General features: G+C 37.4%; 2 protein-coding genes and 1 long non-coding RNA gene across 8 annotated transcripts in view; 2 read left to right on the forward strand and 1 right to left on the reverse strand.

Moving 5' to 3' along the window:
- The window catches only part of LOC125279277 (zinc finger protein GLIS1), a 97,150-nt gene extending 85,594 nt beyond the window's left edge, over positions 1-11,556 (forward strand). For all 3 annotated transcript variants that reach the window (XM_048208770.1, XM_048208772.1, XM_048208773.1), the window contains exons 9-11: positions 6,718-6,878; positions 8,850-9,008; positions 10,662-11,556. In XM_048208770.1, coding sequence (XP_048064727.1) covers positions 6,718-6,878; positions 8,850-9,008; positions 10,662-10,795 — 454 coding nt within the window. In that variant the 3' untranslated portion in view covers positions 10,796-11,556. The remainder of the gene's footprint in view (positions 1-6,717; positions 6,879-8,849; positions 9,009-10,661) is intronic.
- A 368-nt stretch (positions 11,557-11,924) lies between these two features.
- rps8b (ribosomal protein S8b) lies at positions 11,925-16,701 on the reverse strand. Its single transcript, XM_048208775.1, has 6 exons — positions 16,549-16,701; positions 15,998-16,104; positions 15,719-15,818; positions 14,685-14,860; positions 12,837-12,966; positions 11,925-12,425 (listed from the first exon to the last, which is right to left on the reverse strand). The coding sequence occupies exons 1-6, from the start codon at positions 16,550-16,552 to the stop codon at positions 12,316-12,318; spliced, it is 627 nt and encodes a 208-aa protein (XP_048064732.1). The 5' UTR covers positions 16,553-16,701; the 3' UTR covers positions 11,925-12,315.
- Positions 16,702-16,821: 120 nt separating this feature from the next.
- On the forward strand, positions 16,822-21,305 carry LOC125279280. Of its 4 annotated transcripts, none has more exons than XR_007187369.1 (5): positions 16,822-17,966; positions 19,552-19,722; positions 19,867-20,513; positions 20,603-20,680; positions 20,905-21,305. It is a non-coding gene; the product is annotated as an uncharacterized LOC125279280 (long non-coding RNA). The 4 variants fall into 4 exon arrangements; XR_007187368.1 differs by lacking the exon at positions 16,822-17,966 and adding an exon at positions 18,402-18,676; XR_007187370.1 differs by lacking the exon at positions 16,822-17,966 and having other exon boundaries at positions 19,080-19,722; positions 19,867-19,942; positions 20,021-20,513.
- The last annotated feature ends 234 nt before the right edge of the window (positions 21,306-21,539 follow it).

Below are 21,539 nucleotides of genomic sequence, written 5' to 3' on the forward strand. Positions count from 1 at the left end.
AGGCAGTCGGTTTTGTTCCTTTGTTACTTTACGAGATTTCAAAGAAAGTCAGCTTTGTTCGGTTATGGCATCTAAATGACAGTCAGTTTTCAGTGACAGTCGGTTTTGTTTTGTCATGAGATTTCAAAGACAGTCGGTTTTATTCGGTTGTTCTTTTATGAGCTTTCAAAGACGGTCGGTTTTCTTCGGTTACGAGATCTCGATGGCGTTCGGTTTTCAGTGATGGTCGGTTTTATTCTGTCATGAGATTTCAAAGACAGTCGGTTTTGTTTGGTTGTTCTTTTACGAGATTTCAAAGGCTGTCAATTTTTTTTTTTTTTTTTTTTTTCGTTACAAGATTTCAATGTCAGGCGGTTTTGTTCAGTTACAAGATTTCAATGACGGTCGGTTTTGCTGGGTTATGAAATTTCAATGGCGGATGGTTTTATTCCTTCACAAGATTTCAATGACGGTCGGTGTGACAAGAGGGCGGGCGAGAGCCGTGAGGGAACGGCGCGAGGCTGGTGGCACAAGTGATAATGAGCATCACCTGCGAGGCACACTGGCCTTGAGTCTCTCATGGAGGAGCTCCGGAGGCGTAAAAGGAGGAGCGATGACAGTGAAGGACGTGAGAGACTTGAGGCCGGCGCGCCTCGCAGGTGATGCTCATTATCACTCGCGTCACCGGCCTCGCGCCTTTCCCTCACGGCTCTCGCCCACCCTGCTCGTCACAGTCGGTTTTGTTCGGTTACGAGATCTCAACAATGGTCAGTTTTCAGTGTCAGTCAGTTTTGTTCTGTTATGACATTTTAAAGGCAGTCGGTTTTGTTCCTTTATGAAATTTCAAAGAAAGTCAGCTTTGTTCGGTTACGAGATCTCAATGACAGTTTTGTTCAGTTACGACATCTTAATGACGGTCTTTTTTCAGTGACAGTCGGTTTTGTTCTGTCATGAGATTTCAAAGACGGTCGGTTTTGTGCCTTTGTTCTCTTATGAGATTTCAAAGACAGTTGGCTTTGTTTCGTTATGAGATTTCAGTGACAGTCGGTTTTGTTCTGTCCATGAGATTTCAATGACATTTGGTTTTGTTCCTTTGTTCTTTTACAAGATTTTAATGACGATCGATTTTGTTCGGTTACGATTAATTATGGTCAGTTACGGTCGGTTTTCATTGTCAGTTGGTTTTGTTCTGTCATGAGATTTCAATAATCGTCAGTTTTCAGTGACAGTTGGTTTTGTTCTGTCATGAGATTTCAAAGACGGTCGGTTTTGTTCCTTTGTTATTTTACGAGATTTCAAAGACAGTCGGTTTTGTTTCATTAGAAGATTTTGATGGCGATCGGTTTTGTTCGTTTACGAGATCTCAGTGACGGTCAGTTTTCAGTGTCAGACGGTTTTGTTCTGTTATGACATTTCAAAGACAGTCAGTTTTGTTCCTTTGCTCCCTTATGAGATTTCAAAGAAAGTCAGTTTTGTTCGGTTACGACATCTCAATGGCGGTCGGTTTTCAGTGACAGTGGCTGCGTCCGAAATCTGTACTGTTGAGTAGGTACTACATTTGAATTTAAATTTACTTCACTACCATTGAAAAAGTACATTCTATATAGTACGAATGCGTGTAGTATGAATGAATTCAGAAGTACTACATCCATCATCAGTTACTCAGTTATGTCCCTTCAACTCCATTCACAAATCCTCTCCCGTGGCCTCATGGGATAGTAAAGTGTCCATCGTATGCACACTTCAAAATCTCGCCGGAAGTAGTAAGTCATCGGGGTACTTTTCGCCTACTGTTTTTCGAATACTATGAATTCGGACATACTACTCTGTTTGCATAGAGTTTTTCACATACTATATAGTAGAGAAGTATTCGATTTTGGATGCAGCATCAGCTTTCTATTTATTTTTTTTATTGCATAACAAGAACAATAACAACATACATTTACAGAGGATCACAGTGTATTCAACTATCTATTACATTCATAATAGCATCAAAGGAAACAAGTGTCAGCTTTCTATGGGAACCTAACAGGAGCTGCGGTGACGCAATGATTTATCAATCAGTGATTGGCTCTTTTACTTAGAAGGCGGGACGTATTCTGCCTTTTTGCGCGTTGCAGTTTTTCCCATTCATAACTAATAGGAGTGAACCAGGTTTTTGCAATACAAACACTGTGCTAAGGAGCTAGAAGTAATATTAGGAAATAATATTACAATAAAAAAAAAAAAGTTTTTTATATTAATATAAATGTAATTTATTCCTGTGATGGCAAATGTGAATTTTCAGCAGTCATTACTCCAATCTTCAGTGTCACATGATCCTTCAGAAATCATTGTAATATGCTGATTTTTTTTTTCAGGATTCTTTGATAAATTAAAAGTTCAATAGAACAGCATTTATTTGAAATAGTAATTTTTTATGTAAAAGTCCATAATCAGCATCCAGCATCAGTCCTCCACCTCAGTTGGACTTTTCTTTTCTTATTTAGATCAGGAGAGGCACTATGAGGTTGACTTAAGAGCCAAATGCTTTTCTATCACTTTTGAAGATTAGGTGAACATGATCTTTTGGATGATCCATAGGTCAGCGGCCATATAAAGCTCTTGTGACGTGAGAGACAGGCAGTATAGTCACAAAACGAGCCTGCAAAGGTGAAAGCAGATGATCAGTGAAGGTAAATACCGAAGGGAGAGATTAATCCTACATATGAAAGATTCCCCTCATTCCTGGAGCCTTAGCGAGCTGCAGCTGGCAGTGATTATAGCATGATTCACTTTAGCTGCACATAGAGGCTGCTTGTAAAAATATGAACAGTATAACTGTTTCCTGAGCTTGTGCTGACAGCAGCTCCCAGGGGAACGCTGCCGCCGTGCTCTCGCAGAAACACATGGCCACACGTCAGATCACAGCCAGCGACTAGATCGGAACAGCTTTCCTGCACAAGCTAGCCCGCTAACGCTAATTCCTAAACGTACATTTGCTGCATGCCTTGTGAAATATGTTAGTGCAGACTTTCAGGCTGTATGAGGAGAGCCCCGTGACTCATGGGGTTACATTCGAGCACAGATAAAACTTTAAAAAGTTGTGGATTATTAATTTTTTTAATGCACTTGTGATGAAACTGAGTCCTTGGAATGTGAATTTGGCTAACAGTGAAAAACGACATAATGGTCTCACAGATGTAACAGCCAAGGAAGTCCTTATCAGATTCTGGGCAAATGAACAATGGGAAATATCACTTCCACATGAGGCCTGGAGCATAAATAAAAACGAATTATCATGTCATTGGAGTCCAAATTCTGCATTAGCGTTTTGCTAGGTCTTAAATCTGTGGATGATAGTACAAAAGACAATTTAAATGCTATTTATTATGTGTCTGTTTAAATGCTTTACATGCATCAAACGTGCACTCAATAAATTTCCTTTCTTTTACTTGTTTTATAATAGTAGTTTTAAAAAATGCTTAAAATCACTTACATGAGTTTGAAGACTCTCATCATATCATTGGCCTAATAAACATAGATTTATTTATATAGTTATTTTTAGTGTGGATGAAGCATACTGAAAAGCCTGTGCCTTTTCTTTAAAACTTGCCACTAGTTAACGTCAAAGCAATGAACATAATTTGCTGCTTGCTAGTCAGTTGCACATGGTATTGGGGAAGGACATTCTCATTATAGAGTACATTTTATTGAAAAAAAATTGGTGTAGTGCAGGATGAGTCATCAGGTTCATTTTCCTAGATGAGAAAGACTAAATGTTAATGTGTACAATACTGTTCTAAAGTTTTTTTTCTATTCTTAATGAATCTCTTGTGCTCACCAAGGCAGCATTTATTTAATCAAAAATGCAGTAGAACAGTAATATTGTGAAATATTATTTCAATTTCAAGTAACTGTTTTCTTTTTAAATACATTTTTAAAATGTAATTTAGTCCTTTGATGCAAAGCTGAATTTTCGCTGATTTGGTGCTCAAGAAACATTTATTATTACTATCAATGTTGAAAACAGTGCTGCCTAAAATTTTTGTGGTAGCTTTTTTAAAATCAATTTTTCACCATGTAGATGTACACAAATTTATTGTGTAATTGCTGAAATGAAAGTATTAATTCTTTTTTTTTTTTTTTTTTTTTAGAATCTTACTGAGCTTTTAAACAGTAAGTTATCTTCTTAAAGTGAATTTTTATCAGTGTTTAGGAGTAGACTAGCATAGATGTGTTTTAGCTTTAAAGGAATAGTTCCCCCAGAAATGAAAATTATCCCATAATTTATCCCATAATCAGAAAGCATTTATTATCCCAATGGAGTCGTATTAATTACTTTTATTATGGATGGATGTGCTTTTTGGAACTTCAAAAACCCAGACACTATTCAATGTCATTACAAAGCTGGGAAGAGCCAGGATATTTTTTAATATAACTAAGAAGGAAGTCATATACTGTACACCTAGGATGGCTTGAGGGTGAGTAAATTATGTAAATTAAATTATAATTAAGAATCTGTGATTTATTAATTCTCTTTAACCTTTATTTAACAGACAAAAGTACAAAGAAAATAGTTTTCACTGGCCAAATTATTTGCATTTAAACAAATTTTGATTTTGATGGTTGCAACACACTCCAAAAAAAAGTTGTGACAGAGGCATGTTTACCACTGTGTCACATCACCTTTCCTTTTCCTTTTCCATCATTTGGGTATTGAGGATAGTAATTGTTGCAGTTTTGCAAGTGGAATTTTTGCCCAATCTCGTCAAGAGAAGACAGCTGCTCAACAGTCTGTGGTCGTCTTTGTCTGATTCCCTTTTTCATGTTGGGCCATACATTTTCAATAAGAGACGGATCTGGACTGCAGACAGGCCAAGCACATCCACTGTAGTGTGTCTATGAAACCACTCTGATGAAGCATGTGCAGAATGAGGTCTGGCCTTGTATTGCTTCCCAGGAAAGATGTCATCTTGATGGCAGCATACGTCTCTGTACTATCCCAATATATGCCTTCACGTCAATAGTACCTTCACACATGTGCAAGTCACCCATGCCGTTTACACTGATGCACCCCCATACCATGACAGATGTTTGCTTTGGCACCTATCGCTGATGAACGTCTGGAGAGTCCCTTTTTTCTTTGGGACTGAGAACTCGATGTCCTTATTTCCCAAAAACATGCTGAAACATGGACTTGTCTTACCACAGCACACATTTCCACTGTCTTTTGGACCATCTGAGATGAGCTCGGGCCCAGAGAACTCGGAGGCATCTCTGCATAGAAATTATGCATAGCTTTCTCCTTGCGTAACAGAGATTCAAGTTGCATTTCTTGATGCAGCAGCAGACTATGTTAAGTGACAACGGTTTTCCAAAGTGCTCCCAAGCCCATGTGACTATATTTAACACAGCAGCATGATGGTTTCTCATGCAGTGCCATCGGAGAGCTTGAAGGGTCACGCATATTCAACAGAAGTTTCCTGCCTTGCCCTACACGGACTGAGATTTCTCTTGATTCCCTGAATCTTATGTATGATAGATGGTGAAAGACCTAAATAATGTGATTTATCAATAGTTTGACAATTCTCTGACGAAATTTGGCACAAAGTAGTGAGCCATGACCCATCTTTGCATGCAAAGACTGTGCCTTTGGTGGATATGATTCAAAACCAGAACCAGAACCAAATTTTTTCACTTTCATTTTGCCTCGGTCCCAACTTTTTTGGAGTGTGATGCAACCATCAAAATGAAAATTTGTTTATATTTTCAAAATACAATTAATATGGCCATTGAAAACATTTCTTTTTTTTTTTCTTAGTACTTTTGTCAGTAAAATAAAGGTTCATAAGAATTAAGAAATCACAGATTCCTGATTATATTGCATTTTACTTTTCTGGAATTGAGGTTGTATTTCTAAATACTGATCTCATATATCGTTAGCAAGAACGAACAGGCAGTAAAGTGCATTAATATTTTTATTTCCTCTGTTCCTCCATGTCTCTCATTACAGCTGTGTATGTCCTCATAATATCTCTCCATAACTGTATCATGATGGGCATCTGTTTGTCATACTTCTGTTTAAAAAGGCAATTATGTGAGTTTGTTTTTGTTCTCTGTTCATTTCTGAAATTCAGAATATGACTCTTTGATGTGTGCACTAAAGGCAGAGGGCCTTGACTTAGGGGGACAGGAACAGCTTCACAGGGCCGTTGGTTGGCAGTCCGTGTTTCGCTGCAACTCGGTTTTGCATATTTGAAGACTTGCTTGTGACAGCTGCATCTAATGGCACTAACAAAGCCTTTATTTGTTCCATTGTGTGCAAGCATGAACAAGCTATCATAACTTCCCCAGAGCCATCACAGTGTACAGTAAGTCAGGGGCATGTTATGGAGAAGTGGCATCTGGAGTGAAGAACAGGCTTGTACACAATCAAAACCAGGCTCACGACTTTCCATTATAACAAGAATTGGAATAGGATGAAGCATGTTAGAGTAAATAAAAAATAAATGAATAAAATAAATAAATAATCTTTCACTTGAGGCTATGTGACTCTTTTTCTGAGGTAATCCTTTCAGATCTTTCTCAGGGTTAAAGGTAAGATGGGGTGAGGCTCTAAAGTTACTTTTAATAACATTCAGAAGACTCTTGTAATAAAAAGTTGTATACTCCATATTAAATTTAATGGTATATTTTTTGGCCTGCTTATCTTCCACCATTAATCTTAATAGTTAGCGTTCACTCTCTGTCTTCCAGGTTATCTGGAGCTTTGCTGTCTCCAGGGATCAGTCTGCTGAAGGCTGCTACATCTCCTCCACCAACACTAGAGAAGCAACAGAACTCCTCTTCCAACCAGCAACACCTCCACACTCATCATAAACCCTATGCCACCTTCCACAACCTGCCTTCAAGTGAGGGTACGAGACCTTCTGTGTCATTTTCAGAGATTGTTTGATCTGATGGTTTGATCCAAAAAAAAAAAAGTGCTGGACTTTTAATGTGATTAAAAGTCCAGCACTTTATTTAACCTTGATACATCAGGCTTTTATGGCTCATATAATATGATATACTGTAGAGAATATAGAGCTCATATTAGAGGAGGAAAAACACCTCGGTTTTATTCAGAGGCCCAAATTGAGCCAAAAATATGCAATTTGGTGCAGTTTTTAATATGGCCAATTTAGGCCAAATGTAAATCAATGAGTTATTAATAACAGTATTGCAGGCAACTTACATAAAATGCATATGAATGTTGGTTGTCGCTCTATATCACCCAATAATGTGTCTTTGTAAGATGATATTTAAATGCTACTTTTATGATCAAAGCTCTGTAGTTTTTATTGTGGGTGCAAAACATATTGCAATGCAATACAATGATGATTGAGAGATGTTCAAATAAAAGTTCCTCAAAAGCCTGATGGATCATATTTAGCCGTGTTTCCACCAAAATTACCTGGAACAATTTGTCCAAGGAACTTTTTTCCCCCTAGACCTGTTGCTGTCTGCATTTCCATCGCGGTCTAAAGTACCATGAAGATTAGTCCAGTGACGTAGGACTGCGCGTGACTTTCCAGTTCCTGCTGGATTTCGTCTTCCGCATATAAGCTTAATAAAGCCTGAACCTCGTCGTCAGTCCATTGAATAGCAAACCACTCTTACTGCACGCATCGCAACAGAGTTTTAAAAATGGTGTTTGAAATAAACTACTGCATGGAGTCAACCAATCAAAATGTTGCATGAAGTCAACCAATCAGCATGTTCAGCATCCAAGTCCCACCCCCAAAAGTTCCTGAACTTTGAAAAAGTACTACCTTGCGAGCAGGGACTTTCTGAGGGGGAAACTTTTACCCGGAACTTCATTTAGACCCTGGTCCCTGTGGTCGAAACACACACCGAGTACCACCCCAAAGTCCCTAGACCCTGGGGAAAGTTCCTGCGGTGGAAACGTGGCTTTTGATGCACTTTAACATGATTTTTTTTTTTTTTTTTAAATCATTCATGGATAATCACGTCTGCTTAATATCTGCTAACACTTTATTTTGATGGTCCCCAATAGACATTCTATTGAATATAAGTAATTTTGCATCTACATGTCAACTTATTCTACTAACACCTAACCTTAACCTGACAGTTTACTAATACTCTAATGAGAGTTAGTGAACCACTGAAATAAAGTGCAACTGAAGAATGTGTACAAAAGGTTTTGGTCATGTTGATAATTTAGAAGATTTAGAAATGTGCATATCAAATGATATAGTAGACTTTAAATGTTTAAAATGATGTGCACAGATAAATTATTTATAATAAACATTGCAATATTCCATAAAAAAATAACCGTTTTCATGAAATCAATATGAAATCATGGTGACTCTAAGCAAGTAGCACTCACGCCGCCAATCTCCTGCCTTTACTCCTGATCTATTGAAATATACCTGTTTAAAATATCAGAACATGAGTATTTCATGTCAGAGAGAGCCATATCAGTATGAGAACTGGCATAGTCTCTGCAGTGCTCTGTGTGTTGCCCAGAACATGTGGGCTGAAAGAAACGCCTGGAACCATAAGAGGAAGCTTTTTGCTCTAAAACCACCCAGTCCAAAACAGCTAAGCTGTCTGTCAAAAGAACTGCTCTGAAGAAGAAACGCTCGACTTCCCTGTCAGGACGCAGATGTACATGTGTGTACCACCTCAAATCCAAGACCCCCATCTAAGCAAGACTACTTGTTGAACACTTCTGGAAGCAAAAATAGAAATACAAACAGGAATACAGGCTGTCTGTGGCTTTAGCTGTACTGTTAAAGAGCTATTTTAAGTTTTAAATCTAAAGCCACAATTGAATGACATTTCATTCAGATGCTTATGTATTGTTTTTGGGTGTTTGTGCACAGATTACCGTGGCAACTTCCAGAGCTGTTTCCATTTTGGTGACAGCTACAGAATGGACCAGTCCATCAGCGGCGGTCATCAACCTGCAGAGTCTCACAGCTTCAACACAAACCCACACAATGGCTTCCACATGAGCTGTTCCACCAGCACCTCTTCCACAGGTATTTTGGCGAAATATCTTGGGCAAAAAAGGCCCATTTTCTATTGTCAACAGTGCAGTAATGTATAAAGCACAGATCACAAAGAAGTCACTATTGAAATGACAAGATTTCACCTTTGAAAATTTGCAGAACAACGCTAAATGTGACTGCACTTTTACCTCCACAAATCCTTTTATTATTATGCCTTATCACAATAAAATGTGACACTGCTGGAAAAATGAGTCGCAATGAGCAAAATTTCAAAAATGATTGCTAAATGTTATTCTCTTATTGTTATTCTTTATTAAAAAAAAACTTTAAAATAATGTATGATTTGTTGGGATCTGACAAAAAATGACTGAGCTACACCTTTTTGAAGTTGATAGAGTCAACAAAGTCAGTTTTAAGAAAAATCGAGTTAAAGTTTTCTGAAGGTTCTGAAACAAAATCCTACCTAGCAACCATACCTTAAAATCCCTGGTAATGCCACCAAATATGGAACAAACCAAGCCAAAACCCATATCTATAGGGAAAAAAATATATATTCAACTTTTTTTCCATGATTCCACAATTATTTGATTAACATTAATGAAACAGACAGCCTATATATTAAGACCTACTGTACCAAACGGATCTAATACAATGTTACACATCAGATGTTTTTCCCCAACAGTTAACCAAACGTTCACTTAAGGCATAACAGATAATGTTTGAGTGAATACTCACCAAGTCTTTGTGTGCGTGCTCCGGATATGTTAGTCATTGCGAGTAAAATCGTTTTGGTCACATCAGCAGTTTAAAAATCACATTTCATTGGTTCAGACTCATGCCATCGAGAATTCGCTATGAATATTCACAAAGTTGGAATGCTGTGCTTTACAACGATACCAAACTTATGCTGAGGGGAAACCAAAAACTGCATTTTTCATGGTCAAAGTAAAGGTAGTCTTCTCAGAAAACGAGATACTTTTAGGTGTTTAATTGCTATTTGGAGCATTGGGATTGCTAGATGATGGCTTAATGAACTCATTTTCGTGAAAACCTCAATTTCAACCAAAATTGACATTTTTCACTTGTTTTGCCTGTAGTTCGAAATTAGCCTGTGCACATTCTGACTCATTTTGCCAGCACGGGTCAAAAATGAAGCACAACTGATATTGTCAACTATCATTATCCATTAGCACACCAGAGTTTCATTTCAGGACTAGTAATAGGCAACATGAAACAGGTCAAGTGATCTGGGCTGCGTTTCTCAAAAGAATTGTGAACTGGTGGTAATGGTTCAGTCTACTTAAGCTTACGACGCTTCTTTATTGCCATTGATGGCTCCATGAAGACCTTTTATGATCCATGGAACCATTGCATTCCACAAAACATTCTTTATAGTGGAAAAAGGTTCTTTAGATTATTAAAGGTTCTTTGGAAACCCAAAATTGTTCTATGGCATCACTGCAAAAAACCCTTTTAGAACCTTTATTTTTAATAGTATAGCCTTCAAGGGTCTATATTAGTAGTATAATTAATAGGTACTTACTATGCATAAAGTACTAATATGCAAGTTTTAGGGGTAGTTTTAGTGATTATATAATAGGACAATTTGTGCACATTTTTCTTAAGTGTTTAATGAAAGTATAACTCATTTTTTCCATATGTTCCCTTTTTCTTAATGCAAAGGTTTCAGCTTGGTCCCAGACATCATAGGGTCAGGTTGCCAGTTCTCTCCGGGCACAGAGGAAAATGTTTTCTTTCAGGTGGGCGGCTTCGATCGTGGTTTGAGCCAAATGTCTTCAGTGTACACCGAGACGTAGAATCAGGTCATTCTGTTGGCCATCAACACAAATGTCTTCTTTCAGACCAAACTGTCTTTTTTTATTCTTTTTTTTCCATCAACACAGTTTCAACCTGTCAAAGGTTCTGTTCTTCTCCAAAATCAGCTCTTTTTTTTTTTTTCTTTAAATGTCCTTAAAATGCATTGTTGAATCACCTCATTGGACTGAAATATTATCTGCTTCCTCGACGACCCAAAAAGCTGCTATTCCATTACAATGAAGGTTAAATAATGAGGTCTCTGTGTTGTTGAGCGTGTTTATTTGTGGGATGTTATGAAATTGTGCTTTTTTCCCCAGTGTTTTGAAAGATATGTTCAAAGTCTCATGAGATACTCCCTTGTCGTCATCACGGCATCACTAGTCTTAATAAATCCAGCTGGTCAGCTCTGATCCAATTGTGACTTTGGAACGGTTTGATAGAAACTTCAGAACCACCACAGCTCATCAATGATGAGTTCCACATTTCCCTCTCAGAGCTCTTTTTCTGATTTGTTGGCTGTTGTGTTGGAAACAATTATTTAGTGTTGCTGTGTTTTGTCAGTGAATGTTTGCAAATGTTTGTATTACTTTGTCATTTGGTTGTCATCATCCCAGATAAACAGAGTTCTTTATTTTGTAATGGTTGATGGCTTTAATATCTACCAAACTTTAAACGTATGTATAAAATGTACAGTTTGTTTAATATTAATAATGATGTCAATCTCTCACTCTCAGAAAATAAATGACTCTTGAATATTGCAGTCTAACGCTCATCATTGTGCTTTCGGTGTGGTAATTATGTTGAGAGCTTGACTAATCAAACATGGTGTTATAGTGAATATCATTAAATTCTGTTTAAATACTGTAAAATATACTGGGGACTCAAATAGCAAGACATTTTGCAAATGATGTGCATATGTTCCCTAAACTTCTTAAGTTTATTAGAAACTAGTCTCAAACATATGATGGACTGAGCAGGGAAAAAAAAAAGACTATTGCAGACTATTGTTAGGGGAAGTCTGCCCCCTTTTGGAGAGGATGAGGATCATTCATCACAGAAAATGTCACAACGTATACTTGTTGCAAATATTTACTAAATATCAAAAGTAAATGAGGCAATACAGCAACCTAAAAGCCTGAGATGGTATAATTTTATTGTTTCATGTAATCAGGACTCTACTCTTGTACTCCTAAGATACACATTCAAGAGTGAATCACTTTATTGTACATGTACAAAATTTATTTTAGATAAATTTAAATTGGAGATGAGCTAAAGTGACAGTTCAAATATATACTGAAAATAAATGAACAAAGAAATAGATAAATAAATAGTAGTTAGTAATAGTGAATAGTAACATGAAGGGATACAGTGACCGTACTTGGGTGCGTGTAAGTGCAATACATTTTATTTTGCACTTACAGTATGCAGTATTTCAGTGAAGTAAAGTATTTTCAGTTTATTAGGAAATAATCATTCACACTGGTGACCCGAATAATAGCCCTGGTTATATTGCTTGAGTCTATTTGCCTTTCTTGGCTTTGATCTTCCGGAGGTAGAACTCCAGCTCTTTCCCTTCCAAGATGTATCCGTCTGCTCTGCCGCACTGGCCGGGCCTGGACGCAATACAGGCTGAGGAAGCAGGCCATTAAAAAGCAAACTTAGACAGAAGCACAGTGACTCTTTTACTAATTAAACAAAGATTTGGCTTTGACCGAGACCACTGGTTTTGTACGACATGAAAAATAAACAGAGCACGGGAGGGCATAAACTGCTGATAGCTTGAGTTTCTTGGTCTAGTTTCTTGTTCTAATGGGACATGCCTCAAATGATCATAAAAATGAGAACATCCTGTGACATTACTAAATCATTTGGTGAGGACACGTACTGTTATGTTTATTTGCTTTGGACTATGGATTGAACGGATTGTTGCGGATGTGTGCTGTTGAAAAAATAACTGTTTGCCATTGATCAGTTTAAGAAAATGGAGATGATTGTGAATGTCTCAAAGGATTCATGATGGAAAAAGTGTGGTAAACTCACCGAGAAGCTTTCCCTGCAGGAACTGATCCTCCAGCAAACTGCTAATCTTGCTCTTCTTCCTGCGGCCATTAATCTTCTTCTGAACCTTCTTTGACCGTTTCTTGTTCAACATCTCCTCCTCTTCTGGAGTCTGAGGGATGAAGATGCATATGTACATTTACAAAAGCAAATCATCCAGATACTTAGTTATCTCCCATTTCTGTTTATGAGGTTAAAAGCTTCAAGAAGGTTTATCCGGGAAAGATTCTGATGTTGCACATGATGTGGATTGTTGGATTAAGGCCCTGGTCTTTAATTGTATATTTGAATATCAGAGCAAAATTTGAAAACAATATTTATTTATTCTAGCTTAAGATCCCATATTAACCCACCTCTAATGTTGACAATTTTTAGTCTAATAGTGCGTTTACATTGACATTGATTAAAACGCTGCCGGTCTGTTAAAGGGTTAGTTCACCTAAAAATGAAAATTCTGTCATTAATTTCTCACCCCTCATGACCTTCGTTCATCTTCGGAACACAAATTAAGATATTTTTGATAAAATCCGATGGCTCAGTGAGGTCTTTATTGCCAGCAAGATAATTAACACTTACAATGCCCAGAAAGCTACTAAAGACATATTTATGTTACTACAGTGGTTCAACATTAATGTTATGAAGCGACAAGAATACTTTTTGTGCAGCAAAAAAATAAATAAAGACTTTATTCAACAATATTTAGTGATGGGCGATTTCAAAACACTGCTTCATGAAGCTTCGATCGAAGCTTTATGAATCTTTTGCAAACGAGGCTTTGTTACATCATAAGTGTTTCGAAATGGTTCACCACTGGGGGGCGTGACTTTGGCAGTTTGATACACGCACGCTCTGATTTAAAACAAAAGATTTGTAAAGCTTCATGAAGCAGTGTTTTGAAATTGCCCATCACTAGATATTGTTGAAGTCGTTATTTTGTTTTTTTGGCGCTTCATAACATTAAGGTTGAACCACTGTAGTCACATGAACTGCTTTAAATACGTCTTTAGTAGCTTTCTGGGCATTTGAAAGTGTTCATTATCTTGCCTCACTGAGCCATCAGATTTTACCCAAAAATATCTTTATTTGTGTTCTGAAGATGAACGAAGGTCTTACGGGTGTGGAACGACATGAGGGTGAGTGATTAATAACAGAATTTTCATTTTTGGGTGAACTAGCCCTTTAAGGCTGTGACACACCAAGCCAGCATAAAAGAACCAGCAGCAACGAAAGTCAACTGTGTTGTCGCCTCGCGTCGGCTGCATCTCAGACAAAAAGCTGCACTTGAATGCACCAAAAAGATTACAGGCAACTTTCTACCAGTACCTGCAGAACGCTCCTGCATGTAAGGAAATAACTGTCTATATCAATAGTCTATATTCATCATCAAAGGACTGCAGATACAAAAAACATAAAAAAGCAGCGCTTATTTACCATTTTGAATATCAATCACGCTGATCACTTTCTTAATTCCAGGCATTTCTTCCATTCCATTCATGTCGTTATGAAAATATTTGTGCATTTGGAATGTTCAGGTAAAATGGATGCTAGTAGGCGTCTGCAGTATTTTGATTTGGTATGCCCATATGCATAATGTTGAACTCTGCTCAGCTCTGTTGCATTGCTCAATCTCTGTTGCTTATATCGACATAAAACACCAATGCAGTTTGCATTGTAGCAACAGGGTAAATATAAAATAGGAGCTGGTGGTTTTGGAAAAGCTCTTGTCATTTTTGCAGACAGTCCATGAACATTCTGAGGCTGAGATGCCTGAATCTCTAATAATAGATACACTCATCTATTTATAATGTGAGCTATGAAATGAAAGCCTACCAGCTTCGCCCCTTTCTTGCGGCCCAGAGGAAGGATGTAGTGAGCTTCATACCACTGCCTGAACGGTGTGCTGTCCACCAGAACAACGCAGTTCTTCACCAGGGTTTTGGTTCTCACAAGCTCATTGTTGGAGGCATTGTACACAACGTCAATGATTCTGGTTTTGCGAGTACAACCTGTGAGTTTTTGAGTGACAAAATTAGATGTACTTTGAGGCAAAAAAGAAGAAAAAAGCCAGAGAACCTCCAGAGTAGGATTTTACCAATGTCATGTTTAGATTTGGCCACAGAGAATAAATAATTCACATGGCATGATGAATGCCATGTGTAAAAACTGAAAATTGTCCATACAACCCAAGAGTCAGACATTTAAGAACAGGTCAACTCAACAGTTTTCCCTGCTCAAGCAAATTGTTTTGTTAAACAGTAATGTGTTACATCAGAGACTTCACACAAAATTTATGAGAAAATTTCCAGGCACCACTTCCATGATCTCAGTCTAAAGGCACCTCATGGTTTTAATGCTTCTAAATGCACTGACACACCAACCCAGACTCCTGACAACAAATAAAAATATTAGTTACCAAGACATTTGTAAAGCTACCCAAACCTGCCACTAACTTTACCCGTATCCCACCTCAATAGCAGCAAATGTGTTTTGCAATACAATATGAAGACTTAAGATGCAAAAGCCTCAAAGTGCTGTCTGAAATTTTCTTCTAAAATGAGCTTTTTTTTTTATCAAGCTCGTATGTTTAGGTTCAGTAATTTCACTTTAATGGCAATTAATAGGTCCTTTTCATTGCATTAAAGTGAAATAACTGAACATAAACATACAAGCTTGATAAAAAATGCTCATTTTATAAGAAATTTTCAGATAGCACTTTGAGGCTTTTGCATTTTATGTCTTCATATGAACACAATAAGTAGCCTACACTGTAAGGACACCTAATAGAGAAAGAAAGAAAGAAAGAAAGAAAGAAAGAAAGAAAGAAAGAAAGAAAGGTTTTCTGATGAACAGAGATGTGCACTCACACTCAGAGCCCCAGGAATAGTTCCCGCTGTCCAGTCTCAGCGCGCGGTATTTCTTATTGCCTCCCCGCACGCGCACTGTGTGAATACGGCGGGAACCGATCTAAAAAGTTTCCAAATAATTATTACAATTATTTATTTTTATACTGTTGTTAACAACATACTTTGTAATGAAGGCTGCATATCTACAGTCCGCAAAACAAATCCATATGAAATGACGCATATATCATATGAAGCTAAAATGATGATAGTCTTTGATGCGCGTCAACTGAAGTCTCGCACCTTCGTGTTTGCAGGAGGGCGACCCAGTTCATACTTTCGTTTCTTATGGTAGGGCTTTCTTTTTCCTCCGGTTTTACGGCGCTTGTGCCAGTGATCCCTGGAGATACCTGAAGAGAAAATATATGAAAAACACAAACAAATGAATTTACAAAATTATACATATCATTACTTCTAAGGCCTAAAATTGCTGTAATTGCTGTAAATAACAAACTGCGCACGAACAGTAACTGCGAATCACCTGTCGCGGATATTGCGCGGCTTCATTTGAGTATATTTTTGCGCGTTCAATAACTTGCTATAGTGATTTTGACCACTGTGTTTGTGGCGCAAAAGCAATACTGAACGAGCTACGGGATAATACAGCTGACTTAGGCGATTATTAGTCATGAGCAGGAAGTTCCGCCGCCATCATGCCAGTCCTGAGCTGTTTATTCACGTTCACTTAATATATTCATGTTCATAATGTGATTGTAAATCTTATAGACTATATAGTGCTGACGAGGCTGAAGGACCTAAGTAATTGAGGTGATTCACACCTTATAAAAACTTACCCATTCCTGAGCCTTTGACGATAGGCTTGTTTGAGTTGCGCCTAGCCTCGCCTGAAATGGTATGGAATTACATTTCTGCCACAATTCTGTGCGTGCGAGCGAAAGAAAATCAATTTTGCATTTAAAAGAAGTTTATTTGGATGTGCGCGGACGTTCTCTTTCGCATATGCAACGTTTCAGTTGCTTGCTCACTAAGCGCAGACGGCTCGCTTGCGCAAGTGATGGGGAGTCGACTCCAAAAGAGTCGATTCCTCGACTCTGAATAGCCCCAGAGTCGGGGTCGACTCTAGCACAGGAATCGACTCTCGGTGTCGACTCTGTTGCTGTGTCCGGAATCGCTCACTTGTTTACTGATTGTCGAATCCATAGCCTACATAATGCATGGCAGTGAAGTGCATAATGTCTATGGTTAAGTGCACTAAACAAGGAGTGAACGAAATGAAGCGAGGAATTCAGACACTGACGAATCGCGTCAGAAAGCTGTCGCAGAAACTTTGTCACATACATTTATGTAGCTTACTTTAGAAATAGATAACAGTCATAGTGAGTTTGTAATTATACATATCTCCGTGTCAGCTTTAGTAGGCTTATTGATGGTAGCTTATATTATTACAATAAATATAGATTTGATTTTCCATAGTTAACCGTGTTAACCATACATAAAAATAATTTTAAAAAAAACTCACATCAATAATAAACACATTAATAAGTGTACATTATTGTAATAATTTTTTATGTATAGTATTAATTTTAGCATCTTTAACTCTAATGTCCAAGCACTTTAAAGACAATGAATCATTTGCGTTTAGCGCCATCCCCCGACCATTATAATGAGATTAATTCATTAAAGAATCCCTGCTTTCTCGTTTATTTAATTCTGACATAATATTCGACCACAGATGTTTTTCGTGACTCTTCTCTCGGTAAAATTAGGTATCGGCAATTAGCAATGTTGATATGCTACTCATCAAGTCATCTCTAAATTGGACTAATTTAAACAGTCTCGCTAAACGTGTGTTGTTTTAATGAGGGGATTTTAAGGCTTCGCGTCGGGGAAAAATAAATTAAGTGTGTATGGACTGCCATCTCGGCTTATTTATGACCGTTTTGATGTATAGTAAATGGAGTTGATTCCATCAACTCCAACAGTGGGAGTCGGGAGTCGGAGTTGACTCCAAAAAACCTGGAATCGAACATCCCTAATTAACCAGCATTACAATATGCCATAATTCCAGCCAATCAGAGATGGCTTGACAACCAATCACAAGACTCCCTGCATTACCGACAGCAGGAGAACTTGCTGAAAAGGGTAATAAAATGGCTGATCAGGAGAATACATTGCAGCGCCAAGTATGTTTTTGTTGTTTTTTTGTTGGAAGAGTGTTTATTGGCTATGAACAAGTCAGCTTATTACTTAGGTAAGTAGCTAACCGTTTAATTAGCAGACGAGTACTATAATTTATTGATTCTCATGAATTGGCCGGTTTCACAGACCAGATTTAAACTTGTTTAAACTTATGTAAACTTATGTTAAACTTTTATGTAGGCTTAAAATGCATGTTTGAGCTGTTTAAACTGAAATAAACTTGCTCTGATATATCTTAAAATATGTTACTGCCTTTTGTCTCAAGATTCACACCAGTAATGATTTTTTTTCTTTTTTCTAATTAAGGCAGTTTATAAAAGCTACTTAAATATCATAATTGAAATAAGGCCTAATCCTGGTTTAAAGTGGAACTCAGTAAGATTTGCGAAGCTCCCCCTACAGGTTCCTTCAGTGAATCACACTGTCGTAAATACTCCAAGCGCAGCTCTGGACTACAACGACTACAACACTCACCAGCGCAGTAGTTTTGCAAATACAGTACAAGAAATCTCGATGGAGGTGGGTAATTTTCGAAATTGTCTTATAAAGTCATAATATATACATTGTTTTTGAATTACCGTAAAGCATTTTGTCACTCTCGCGTGAACGTGAGCATGAGGTGAGATTGTGTCAGGTCGGCGCAGCTCAACTTGCAAGTGCTGTTTTCTGGCGTAGACGTGCCAGAGGGGGTTAGTGCTCGCCTCAAACACACCACTACAAGTCAATTAACCATCGTAAGGACTTAGAAAACTATTTATGAAGGTAAAAAAGTTACTTAGTTCTGCTTTAATCTAACCCTTGTCTGTGAAACCGGGTCTATATCTCTTAACTTTTAATCTTTTCTAGTCAGTTATGGAACATGTTGTTGCATCACTTTTCATATAACTGTCTATCTAAGATTAATAACTTTGTTTATAGTCGCTCTGATCTGAATAAAAAAAGACTTGAAAATGCAAAAAAAATTCAATTTTTTTCAATTTATTTAAAATGATTTAGGGTCATGGAAAAATAGAGTCAGCAGCAAGGAACCTGTCTTTGCTGCTCAACTCAGTGAGCAGCATTGAACCCGAGACACCAGGCCCAAGTTTGACAGTGCAGGAGGAGATGGCTAGGTTCATGCTCACACTTTGTTCTGAAGGAAACATTATGAGCTCAGTCAACATTGTTTAGTTTCAGCAGAGAGAATAGACTTCAGAAGTCTCACTGAAGCTTAAGCTTTACTTGAACACGTTTCATAACATAATTTAGTAAACAGTGGTTTAATGTATAGAAACATGGCTATGCTATTACATTTCCCCAAGTTTCACAGACAAGGCTTAAGCTAGTCTCACAATAAAATGCATGTTTGAACTGTTTTAAATGAGAATAACTTGCACTGAAATATCTTAAAATATGTCAGTTCCATTGTTTTCTGTCTCAAGATATACACCAGTAATGTCCTTTTCTAAGGCTTGTTTATAAAAGCTACATAATGCCTTAATTCAAATAAGGCCTAATCCTGGCTTAATCTAAACCATGTCTGTGAAACCGTGCCCTAGATATTAAATCGATCAGACTATACTGTAAGAAAAGGCACACTATGTTCTTGTCTTCTAGCTGTGCTGACTAATCAATTCATATTTGCACTTTATCCACAGGTCTTTTCCAGGATATTTTAGGCGTGGCAAAAAGAGAACATTAAATGTCCCTAAACAGAATAAATACCTGCTACCCAAAAATACTGCCATAACTCTTTTTCCAAATGAGGAACTTGAACTCCTCCAAGCAGGGATGGGAAGACAGTACCAGAAGACAGTGACCACACAGAGGTACAGTTTACTGAAATGGTTTGGGACATTGTGTTGTGGGAAATTAATGTAATGCCCCATAAACTATAGCTACCATTAATGCTGTTCTATATCCTTTAGCTCTTTTATGCTGATTGTTTGCTTTGCTTTGTGCTGTTATTCAAGATCTCAAGAATCCTGACTGAAACTTTTCCAAAGATGAAGGGCCTTTCTGGAGGGTGGCTCTTGTACAAAGCAACAGGTGTGCAGGACTTTAGATGTGCTAACATGGTAATCCTCCAGGCCAACATGTAATTCTGTTTCTTAATTTCCCCAAAAGGTGGTAGTGGTAGACACAAGCTTGTCATAACTCCTCTAGAAGCAGAGGGATATTCTGCAAAAACGTTAAGATCTGTGTCATAAGGTGGGAAAGCCATGTTCTATATTGTGCCACTCCAAGAGTCATTAGACACCTCCCCTCTGGCTAAGCCTTGTCCCAGACTAAAATGTGTGTTTGAGCTGTTTTAACTGAAAGCAACTTGCACTGATATATCTTAATATGTCCGTGCCATTATTTTGTCTCACGATTTACACAGTAATGTTTTTTTTTCTAGGGCACGTTTATAAAAACTACTTAAATGTCTTGCTTGAACTAAGGCTTAATCCTGGCTTAATCGAAATCTGTGAAACCAGGCCCAAAAGTTTTTCAAAGTCTGTCAAGTCATGTAATACACTGCCTTTTTTTGGGAAACCACTCAGGTGGCTTGTCCAATTTGCTACAGAGAATTCCTGAAAGATGATATTACAATCCATGCAAGTCTCTGTGGAGAGAGGTGATGTGCATTGCAGTGTTTTATATAACCTGTCTGTCTGTGTGTCTAAATGTATTTACCAATGTATTCTTTCATTTGGTTTATTGTAGTTTTTGTACAGTGGCTTCTGCAGAAACTTGCTCTGATGAAGATTTTTCAGTGCACACACCTGCATGTACACCAAAAAGGTAAGAGGTTTTGTAAATTGCCGTCTTCCTTTCATTGAAAAAAAAAAAAAAGTTAGTCTGCTAATCAAAATGCATCATACACTAATATTACATAAGCAACCATATTTAACAAATCCAGATACACAACTTGATTCTTTGAAAACATTCTATAATTATCAGCATAATAGGAAAAGTGGACTCTTTAAAGAAACAAGATGTTAATGTTGTTTTTTGTTGGATACCAGGCCATATGGATTCATTATGTTGGACTCACCGCAGGTAACTCATAATCTGCAGTTGTTACTCCTGTCTCCTAAGAATTATGAGTGATGCTGTTAAATATGGAGGAGGATTCTTCAGAGTTTAAAGCATGGCAGTCAGACACATAACATTGTTCACAGCAATTTATTTTTGTTTAATGGCCGCACTTTAGGAAATGCTGCACTTTAGCATGTATCTTTGGTTAATAATACAATAACAGGTATTTACATGTGCCTTAAAGTACCCATTCAGAATGGTCTGTAAATTTTATTTATTTTTTTTTACAGCTGTTTTTAAATGACAGCTACTGAGAAGTGTTCGGTTTCAATTTGACCATGTGTTTGAACTTTGAACAAAGTAAACAAATAAAATGTTCTAAAATGTTTGTGTAAATGTGTATTGTTTTCCTTATTGAGCTATGGTATTGAGAAACTGGACGTACAAGTCACCGCCATGTAAAGGAGAGTAAGAAATCTGCATTAACAATGCAGATTTATTTTCACAGCCTTCTTTGGTCCTATTTACTAAGGGTATGAATAATTTTGAGTACAACTGTAAATCTGTGACTTCAGAATCCTTCAATATTTTATAATTATGTTTTTAAACTGAGCAAAATACC

This window comes from Megalobrama amblycephala, linkage group LG12 (genome assembly GCF_018812025.1).
Source record: "Megalobrama amblycephala isolate DHTTF-2021 linkage group LG12, ASM1881202v1, whole genome shotgun sequence".
NCBI classification, from domain to species: domain Eukaryota; kingdom Metazoa; phylum Chordata; class Actinopteri; order Cypriniformes; family Xenocyprididae; genus Megalobrama; species Megalobrama amblycephala.